This window comes from Spermophilus citellus (genome assembly GCF_964194105.1).
Source record: "Spermophilus citellus genome assembly, chromosome: 11".
Lineage (NCBI taxonomy): Eukaryota > Metazoa > Chordata > Mammalia > Rodentia > Sciuridae > Spermophilus > Spermophilus citellus.
Window position 1 is genome coordinate 122538868 of NC_138192.1, and position 10699 is coordinate 122549566.

General features: G+C 44.3%; 1 protein-coding gene across 1 annotated transcript in view; it reads right to left on the minus strand.

The window, feature by feature from the left end:
- The window catches only part of AP1S3 (adaptor related protein complex 1 subunit sigma 3), a 54013-nt gene extending 50107 nt beyond the window's left edge, over window positions 1–3906 (minus strand). Inside the window, exon 1 of the mRNA XM_081262026.1 lies at window positions 3786–3906. Coding sequence (XP_081118152.1) covers window positions 3786–3788 — 3 coding nt within the window. The 5' untranslated portion in view covers window positions 3789–3906. The remainder of the gene's footprint in view (window positions 1–3785) is intronic.
- Window positions 3907–10699: the final 6793 nt, after the last annotated feature.

Sequence of the window (10699 nt, forward strand, 5' to 3'; positions counted from 1 at the left end):
TGGGGAGGGGGTTGGAGGGTGGCAGGGTCTCCTCCCTCACCCTCTGCAACTCCCTTGAACCTTTCCTAGTTGTGTATACAACTAGATTACAACTAGCAGGGCAAAAGTTTTTTAAATCTGATTTGGAAGAAGTGTGTGTTATATCCATTGTAATTTACTGTACTAGAAATATAAACTCTGGTAAAGAGATGGCTGCACAGTTCAGTTGGAAAGTTCTCTTTCTTTCAAGTCAAATTTAAAATCTAAAAATACTCAAATATTTTATTACAAGTCTATCTCACACATTCTGAGAACTGGATTTGCAACACACAAAAAAAGACGATTTTGTGTATTTCCAAAGGGGTCACCTTTGGGGTTTCTTTCAGTGGGTGAATCCCCTGCTATGCTCATCAGGAAGCTGAAAAAGTCACCTCAACTTTTCAGAAGTATGTGCACAGCATAAATCAAAGTCCACTTGCATTTTTACTAAAGGTGTCTCCAAAGCCTTTCAATCACCACTCTATCATTCTCCATAGCTATCTTCTTAAAGGAAAATCCTCCTTCATCCATCAACATTGTTGACCATTCAATAGTAAAATTCTTATCAGTAAGATTTAAGCACACTTGGCTGAGAGCCCGAGGGATTCCTGAAGCCCAAGAGGCCTAACATCCTTTTCCAAGGTAGAGATTTCTAAAACAAAAGCAAGATAAAGTCCACAGTTGATTTAAACTCTATGATCCAGATGCAAACAGTACTATGTCCCAACTACAGGAGATATGAAACCAGGGTTGCTGGTACATGGAATCAAGAACTGCTTTGTGTACAAGTACAAGGTGGCCTGCTATAACCATCTTCCAGCTTCCTAGCAAAACAGCCAGAAAGTAGGACCCAAGCAGGGAGACAGAGAGGGTCACAAACTGGCCGTCAATAAAGAGGGCTGAGCACTAGGGAAGGATTCTTTCCCACCCATGACAGTAATGACATGAGAGTTAGTGGCTCCAAGCACTTAGAATGGGCAAAACTGCTCCAAGTCCTTTCACCAGCATCTACTCATAGTTCCTGTACCAGATCCATCACAATAATTATGAAATGTCTTGGATACTCTTAAAAACTGAGAACCTCAAAGATGGTTCTGTGTGTGTAGGTTATATCCATTGCTATTTACTATATCAGAAATTAAGATAGAAAAAAATAGGTATTTATTAATTCATTTAAAAATAATAATAGGGGCTGGGGTTGTGGCTCAGTGTCAGAGCGCTCATCTAGCATGTGTGAGGCTCTGGGTTCGATCCTCAGCACCACATAAAAATAAATAAAATAAAGGTATTGTGTCCAAGTACACCTAAAAAATATTTTAAAAAAATAAAAATAAACATATTATATGTTAAATAAATAACATTTATATAGCCAATAAAAATATTTTCCAGGAGCTGGGGTTGTGGCGCAGTGGCAGAGCACTTGCTGAGCACGTGTGAGGCACTGGGTTCAATTCTCAGCACTAAAAATAAGTAAAATAAAGGTCCACTGACAACTAAAATATATATATATATATATATATATATATATATAATATATATATATTTTATATATATATATATTTTATATATATATATATATATATATATATATTTTAGAGAGAGAGAGACAGAGAGAGGTTTATTTATTTATTTATTTTTTAGTTCTCGGCGGACACAACATCTTTGTTTGTATGTGGTGCTGAGGATCGAACCCGGGCCGCACGCATGCCAGGCGAGGGCGCTACCGCTTGAGCCACATCCCCAGCCCTAAAAAATATTTTTTAAAAAATTTATTAAAAAATTCCAAAGTAAAAAAATAAAAATAAAAAAAGAAACTTGTGAAAAGAATGGCATTTTTGTTTCATTTCTGTAAGGCTCCCTAATGCCTGCCCTAAGAAAGACAGTAGGACTCTCCTATCTGCCTCTGTTTTTAATTTTTTGTACTATTTCAGGTCACATAGGCTCGAAACTTCACTGCAGTCTTGGAAGAATGAAAATAAAAAGTCAAATTAACATCTTAATATTATTATAAAATGGCTTTGAGTTTGCAGACCTCCAGAAAAAGTCTTGGGCACTTCTAGGGGTTCCCAGGCCACATTTTAGTACCCCTACCTTATCAGTTAGAAGCAACTGTTATCCCCATTGCACAAAGGAACAAACACAGAGAGAGAGAGAGAGAGAGAGAGAGAGAGAGAGAGAGAGAGATATCAAAGAATTGTGTAAGGTCACACTGCAAGAACAGCTCAGAGCAGGTAACTGCAGAGCCTCATTTGGTCACTACCAGGATGCAATGAGACCCTATATGTAAGGGGCTGGACATTCCGCTTGGTGCTCAATAACAGTGTTTTCCATTGGGAAGGCCTGGTAGAAAAGATGGAGAAACTTCCCATATTTTTGATCAACTCATCATATGACACCAGATAGAAAAAGTAAAACTCACACCAAGTGTTGTCTAGAATTTAGGGTCCTTTCCTCACAGACCTGTTCCAACCATATTTAACTACTCAGAAACTCAGGGCCTGATTCCACCCTCCATTAGGCAAATGAGCTGGGCTCACAGTCACCTTGTTCCTTGGAAACTTGAGCAAGCCAAGACAGCTGTTTCATTATTTACAGTCTCCTTTTTATATCATGTTGTACTTACAAGGAACCCCCAACATGCAAAACTGGTGCCTTCAGTGTGTGCTACCAAGCCTCTCCTAGGAACAAGCATCTGATCTTTCCGTGGATGCTCAGCACTCCATGGCTCTCCCTATCAATCAACTTGCTTAACACCATGGCCATCTACTTCTACCTATAATGGGACAGTTGAGTCCACAGCGGGCCTGCAGGTCAATTCTCTTCCACAGATTTGGGAAGTGAGTTCACTTGGGGAAGTGGGACTTCTCAGTTCAGACCCCTGCACTCTCAACATGCTGTCCCTAACAGAAGGCAGGAGCAAGAGAAGCTCTAGTTACTTCTCCATAAAGTGCAGGACACCGTAACCCTCATAGCACTGTACCAAGTTTCCTGGCTTCCACGTTGCCTCTCCCCAACACACACACACACACACACACACACACACACACACACACGTCCTTTCTTCACCAATGGCCCCAAAGATACAAGCATAAAGTGAATAAGATCACTTTTCTTGCTAAAATGCTCCCAAAGTTTCCCTACTCAGTTGGAACAAAAGCCAAAACTTAACTTTGGTTTATAAAGACACGCCTCTTCTGGCCCTGCCCACTTCTGCAATAAGGGAGGATTGAGGTCGCGAATCATTCTACCTGCAGCGTCCCTCCAGGACCTCAGAGGCCCAAATGTCACCACCTCCTCCAAGACGACTTTGCCGAATCAAAAGTTGCGTCTCCACCCGGTAGTGCTCGCGACTTCTGGGCACTCCTTAGTTTCGGAAGCTATCTTTATTTTGCTTGTTTATTACACGGCTCCTTCCCTTCGTATCCTCCTCCTAGAAAATAAACTCCCTGAAAGCTGGAGATCCACCTGGTCCCCCGAGACATCCCCAGCGCTTGGCACGGTGCCGGCTTACACTAAGCGCTCAGCAAAAGTGAATCCAATGAATGAAGCTGCGGAGCGCGGCTGCAGCGGAGATCATGGGCAGGGGTCCCTGGCGCGTCCTCATTGCCCGGGACAGTAGTGCCGAGGCCCGCGCTGCTAGGAGACCCGGACTCTACTGGGCCCCCACCCCCTTTCGGAAGACGCTCGCCGGGCCCTGGAGCCGCAGGTGCCTCCCGGGAGCGCGCACGCCCCGGGTCAGCGCCGCGGCGCGGCGCACTGGCACTCACCATGGTGACCCGGCCGCCACCGTCCCTGTCCCGAAAGCACCGAGCGCGCGGGACCCAAGGGCCGGAGCCGAGCGCAGGAGCCCGCGCGGCTGACAGGTGAGGCGCCCTCCTCAGACCATGGCTGCTTCCCACAATGCCCTTGAACAGAAAGTTTGCAGACTCCTCCCCGCGCGGCCGTCCTCCTCCCCTCCCGCTCCTCCCATTCTTCTTCCTCGTCGTCTCCTCCCCCATCCCTCTCTCGTCTTCCTCTTCCCCTTCCTTCTCTTCGTGCTCCTCCTTTTACTCTCCTTCCTTTCAGCCTCTCCCTCCTCTCCACTTTCCCTTTCTCTTGCCCCGCCCCCGTCACAACTTTCCCCGCGCCGCGCTGCACCGCGCCGACCGCAGCAGGTGCAGATGCACCTGCGCGCGCGCCAGTTACCGCCGAGAGTCCTCAGTCCCGGGACGCCAGGGCCGCGAGTGCGCATAAGCCCACCTGTAGCTCCCTGTGCCGGGAGCTCGAGGCTGGGGGATCTGCTTTCTTGACTGCCGGGCAAAAGTGCCCTCAGTTCACTGGGCAGGTGTTTGTCCGACCCGGCAGAACTGTTTTCCAATACACCTGCGGAAGGTGTGCGAGATCGTCTTGTTCTACTACGTGTAGGAAGGGAACGGTTGGCAGATCCAGGAGCAGAAGCGATTGTTACCTCCCCCCCATTCCCATGTTATTTTTTAGCATAAACTTGCAGTCCAAGAACTTGTTCCTTGGAACAAGACCATTTCAAGCAGGTCCCCTTTAAAAAGTTCTCTGTTGTGGTGTTGAAGGTTGGTTTTCTAATTTCTTTCCACTTCTTTATTTTTCTTAACTCTATGATTTTTATCTGGGACCTCAGGAATCTCCTCGCCCACGGGTTGTAAACAGAGCTAAGGGTGCCTATTTATGTTCTTTGGGGGAAAGAGAGGGGTGTGTGTGTGTGTTTTACTCAAATTCCTAAAGAAATATGCGACCCTAAAAAGGTTAAGAACCATGTGTGATCTCTGGACTTCCAAACCTGTGGAAGCCCTTCTCAGTTATCTATCAAGTACTTTCCACAGCTGTGGACCCAGCTCAGGTGGCCTGGAGGCAAGAGAGAGGTCCTTCTGCTTACGCATTGGTGAGGAGCCCTGTATTCATGCGCATGTACTAGGTGCAGGTGGCAGGCCTAGGAGGAGCACCCCGGGGATTCAGCTGGGAGCGCACAGCAGATAGTACTCCTCCTGGAGGAGCTTGGTCTCTTGTGGGACAACACATAATAAATACATGAATAAAGTATGACAAAGTAAAATGAGTGTTAAGATACTGTTGCTGGGCTAGGCACAAGGAAGTCACATTAATTTAGCTGGGCAGTTGGGGAAGGCAAAGGCTGCCCACTTGAGGAGGTGATACAAGACCAGGACACAGAAGCCAGTTCTCTGAGGAAGAAGAAAACGACCAAAAAAAAAAAAAAAAAAAAAAAAAAAAAAAACACGGGGCTGTCCTTCTGGGGGTGGGGGCAGGTGGGGGTACTCAAATAAATCATTTGTGGCCAGAGTTAATGGCAGAAGATGTGATTAGTGGGCAGCAGCCTTGAGCAATGGATTTCCTCTACAGAAGATGAAACAACTGTGTTAAACACACCCAGGAGAGAAACAGGCCCCCCCCCCCAAAGAGCCTACTCCAGATGCCTGATTGGCACTTTCTGTACACCCTGACAACCCTTTCCAGCCTAGGGTGGTGGCACCTGTAAGGGCATTGGAAGAGGATTGTTTAACAGCAATTAAATCCCAGGCTATGGGATGGTTTTACCTGGTAAAAGAGGAGGAAACTTCTTCTCAGAGGTACTTTACAATTCCTCATGCTCCCCAGGCCTTTACCTAGCTAGTCTAACTTCTGTGCCTCTCTGCTTTCCCTGACCTTCAGCACAGGGCCCAGCTCTGCCACTCACCTTGAAGAGCCTGTGAAAAACATCAGAGCCTTCTTTTTGGAGAGTTCTACTGCTCATGGGAAAGAGATGGGATTATAAAAGATGAGTTTTAAAGCTCAAGAGAGCTCAGTGTTCTTGCCATGACTGTTCAGCCTAAACTTAAACCTATCAGGCATGGTAGCACACACTGTAATCCCAGCATCCCAGCGACTTGGGAAGCTGAAGCAGGAGGATCGCAAGTTCAAAGTCAGTCTCAGCAACTTAGTGAGACCCTGTGTCAAAATGAAAAAAAAAAGGGGGGGGGGGCTGGGCATGTGGCTCATTGATTAAGAATCCTGGGTTCAACAATCCCTGGTACCAAAAAAACGAACAAAACACAAACTTAAAGCAGGAGAAATTTCTTTGCCATTTGGCCCATGTTGGAGAGGGTGAGATTAGAGAAGGAGCTATTAGCATCCTTTGTCTTCCCTCTTGACCTTGCTAAAATGGGTAGAAGACACTCCCCTGGTTTAGCATTCTTCTCTCCACATTCTCACACCACACCCAAAGCCATTCTAAGAGAGAGACCTACAGTGGGCTGGACACTTCACATAAGTTATCTTATCTGCCATCAAGAAAAGCCCTAAGAAAAGAGGTACTGTACTCCTTGTACAGATGACAGCCTGAGGCTCAGAGGTGGAGAGGCCAGAGCTAGCTCAGACAGCTGATAAGAGGCAGAGATAGGCCTGAAATCAAAGAACTTCTACCCAAGCTGGTTCCCCCAGGAGCCCGCCCCTTTAGACCCACTCAGGACACAGCAGGGGGAGTTAAGTAGTGTGCATTTGGATGCCTGCATTCTCAGCAGAATTACTTGCATATTTTAGTTTGCCCTCCCTATCCCATCTTCTCTCCTTTTGGAGCTCTTGCCTCCATATCAGGTCCACTAACATGCAGACCAACCTCAGGGATGGCCCAAAGGAGGCCCGGTAGCTCAGGATGTTCCAGTGCAGAGAGGAGTGCCCTGTCAGATCCCTAAGGAGCTTTGAGATTCAGAACCTACTGGACTACCAGAAGCCAGTACACATCATGGTGTGTCTCAACTGCTGTTGTTTCTGAGCAGGGTCCTGTGATTAGGTGGGTATGATGTACTCACAGTGCAGTGCCCTGGCATTTGGTCAGCTTCATTTAGGAGTTTCCCTGCTCAGATCATTCCATAAACACATTAACAGAAGGTACAGAGACAAGGTAGCAAAGACCACCCCTGAGTCCACAGTAGAGGAGAACAGCAAATTACAGACATGGTAATAAAGGAAAAGGCTAATAGTGTTCTAACCAAAATACTAACTCTTTAGAAACAGAGGGAGATCAAGCTATTAGTTTAAAACAATAAAAGACAAAGAAAGACCATTTTGAAAGTCAGCTTCATGGCAACACACATATTTGATTGACACCTGCTCTGCTCTTCTTCAGGACCCTCCTGTTAATGTCTCAAGTCCTGACATCTCCAGGAATGCCTTCTGATGTGACCAGGAATTCACTGGTCCCGGTGAAACCTGTAGCAGGAGGCCTTCTGTTCTTTAGAAACTCCTTTACCTTTCAAAACGGGGCATTTTTACTCCAGATGGAAGGACCCTACCCAATATATTTCTAGAGATTATTTCAAAGAACTTTTCAACTAAAAAATAATATAGGTCCATTGTGGATCTGGAAAATACAGAAAAACATCAGTTTAAACCTCACTCTTAACTTCACTGTCTAAATATAACCACTATTGTATTTGGTATATTTCCTTTTGGATTCATGTTCTCTAGAGAGAGAATAAAAGAGAGAAAGATTTCATTTTTAAAAGAAAAATTGGAATTTGAATGGATTTAAATGTGTCCCCTCCCCCAAAATTTATATTGAAACTTAACTGCCCTTTGGGAGTTTTCAGAGGTGGGGTCTTTGAGGCTGTAATTCATACATGAGGGTTCTGTTCTCTGGATGAATTAGTGCCTTGTAAAAAGGCTAGAGGGGGCTGGGGCTGTAGCTCAGTGGTAAAGCGCATGCCTAGCATGTGTGAAGCACTAGGTTCACATGAAAATAAATAAAGATATTGTATGTCCATCTACAACTAAAAAAAATATTTTAAAAATAAATAAATAAAAAATAAAAGGGCTAGAGGGAACCAGTTTAGTCCTGTCTGCTATTTGAGGACATAATGTCTGTTCCCTCCAGAGACAGTCAAAGCCCCACCTTGGAACAAAGGATGGGCTTTTCCCAGCCACCAAAATTCCTGGTGCCATGATCAATGGTGGACTTCCAGCTTCCAGAACTATAAGAAATAAACTTCCATTCTTTATAAAGTACCTGATCTCAGGTAGTTTGTTATAGCAGCACAAATAGACTGAGACCGCTACCATATGAAATGTTTTGCATCCAAGTGTTTTATTTATTTTTTTAGTAACATAGTTATCAAACAGATATTTATTGTGTCCACTCTGTGCTGAGATCCATTCTGGGCATTGCCATAGAACAGTAAAGAAAGGAGATATAGTGCCTCTCAAAGTGGGTGTCAGTGTCATGAGGAAGACAAATTTTAAACAAATAATAATATACAAAAAAATGTGTAATGATCACAAATGCTAAAAAGGAAAAGATTCGATGCCGTGCAAACATATAATAAATCATTCCTAGCAGACATTTGTCATTTGCTTCTTCAAGGTCCCTTTCCCCAGTTTCCTGTAACTCTTGGCTTGGAGTTCAGGACCTAACCACACATGAACTTATAAATTTCCAGGTGGCACATGACTCAGTGTTGGCCAATCAATATTTTGCTTTCCAATAACAAGAATGATGGGTTCTAAAATAGGTGTATGCCCAGAATCAAGTAACTCAAACCAGGAAGAACAAGTCTGGGTATATTTTTAGAACTGTCTTGGAGAAGTACCTCCATTCTTCCTAGTAGGTTTGAATGTGAAAAAAGAAACTGGAGCTTCTTCAGGTATTTTAGCACCATGGAGGACGAACTTTTCTCTGGAGCCAACATCAAGGATACTGGGCCTTGGGCAGAGAAATAAACAAGTCCTTCACAATAAGTCTTGAGGCCTGCATCATGCCTGAAGCTGACACTGAACTTTTTTTGGTTACCTGAAGCAGTTTGGCTTGTCCCTTGTGACCAACATGATTCTGGACATAAGTCAGGGAAGGTTTCCCTGAGGCAGGGACAGTGAACTGAGGCTGGAAGGATGAGTGAGAGGGGAGGAGTGGACAGCCAGAGGAGCAGGAGGAGCAGGGTGTGCATGGGCTCAGGCAGGAGACCAGGAACATTGGATCAAGGAAGTCAAGAGTTGGGGAGGGGAGGGTCACGCAGAATAGGAGATCAAGACACGGGAGACCACGTGAGGCTTACACAGCTGAGAAGCGACGAGGTCACATTTTAGAGATGTTTCATAAACATCCCATTGGTACAGATGTGAACAGAACAGGATGGCTCAGGGGCAGAGGAGACAGGATGCAGGGAGCCTTGGTAAGAAGCCCAAGATATTTCCAGTGGGAGATGAGCCAGTGGCGTCTGCTGGGATGGTTGCAATGGATTTTCCCCTTAATGTTATACTGTGAAAAATTCTCAATATCAAATTCTAGTTTAAAAAATGATATTTAAAGGACATATAATATTCCATTCTTGGAGTATTCATGTTCTCTGTTTCCCTGTAACTGAATAAGTAATATAATTCCTGGCGTCTCTGTCCTTATAACTCAATACAGAGACTGTGGCCAGTCTTGCAAATACTACAGCTGAAGGAATAATATGATTCCCAGAGTCTAAGTTCTTATAATAAATACAGAATCCATTTCAGTTTTACAAATACCACAACAAGAATTCATGTGCATATAATTCAATCTTCTGGTTACATCAGGTGGCTTCAAGAAATTCAAATTACTGGTTTAAAAATTAAACCATTTTAAGCCTCAATATCTATCATCTGAATAGATAAATATAAGAAGGACTGACCAGTTTACCCTCATATAAGAGAGTCCCTATCTGTCCAAAATTCCCTCCAGAAAGGAACAACCTGTGAAACTGGAGTTAAGAATTTTTTTTTTAACAAGGGATTGAACCCAGAAACACTTAACCACCAAGCCACCACATCCCTAGCCCTTTTAAATATTTTATTAGAGAAAGGATCTTGCTGAGTTGCTTAGGGCCTTGCTAAGTTGCTGAGGCTGAGTTTGAACTCGCAATCCTCCTGCCGGTTGCAATGGTAAAAGGTGCAGTGGAGGGGGAGAAATAAAGAATAAAGCTTCTGTCTTTTTCAATACTTTACTCACTCACATCACTAAATACAATTTCACTCTATAGGTTCTTAACCAAGAAAGTGAAAATCCTTAATGCTAAGCAGTGCAATAGACATTATCAAGACACAGCAAACAATTCTAGATTAATTCTAAGCACTGCAAACACACCTAATCATGACAGGCTAATGACAGACATTCCCTCTGCATGCTAAGTTCAAGTGTCAGAGCAGAAGTCTTAAGCCTTAGGCTTGAAGTCCAGCAGATGCACGCTTAGAGCACAGTGATCAGGCTTCTCCTGGGATGGAGCTGACGGCTGGTCATAGGGAGAAGTGCAGTTCTCACCAAGGTCAAGATGATCAGACAAAGGATGATAAAGGATGGAATCTCAGTCAGATCTTCATCAGGCCCTCCAGCTTGGGTGCATCATTGTTGGCTGGTTGAATATGTGTTCATTTGCTCTATTATTTATACTAAATCTGGGAGCTTTTAACCCCCCTTTCAATCCTTATCAGCTACCACTGGATTTCTCAGTGACATCATTTACCCTGGGGTTAAAACATCTATCTGAGGGTCCCCACCCTGATCTTTTTGCCTTTCCCTCTTACCAGATGAGGACAGCCTGCCAGAGGCTTCACCCTGCCTTAGCCTCCCGAGTCGCTGGGATTACAGACATGTGCCACTGTGCCCTGTGAGAATAAATTTGAACATAAAAAAGTTTCCATTTGAATTTAACTGGAGAAA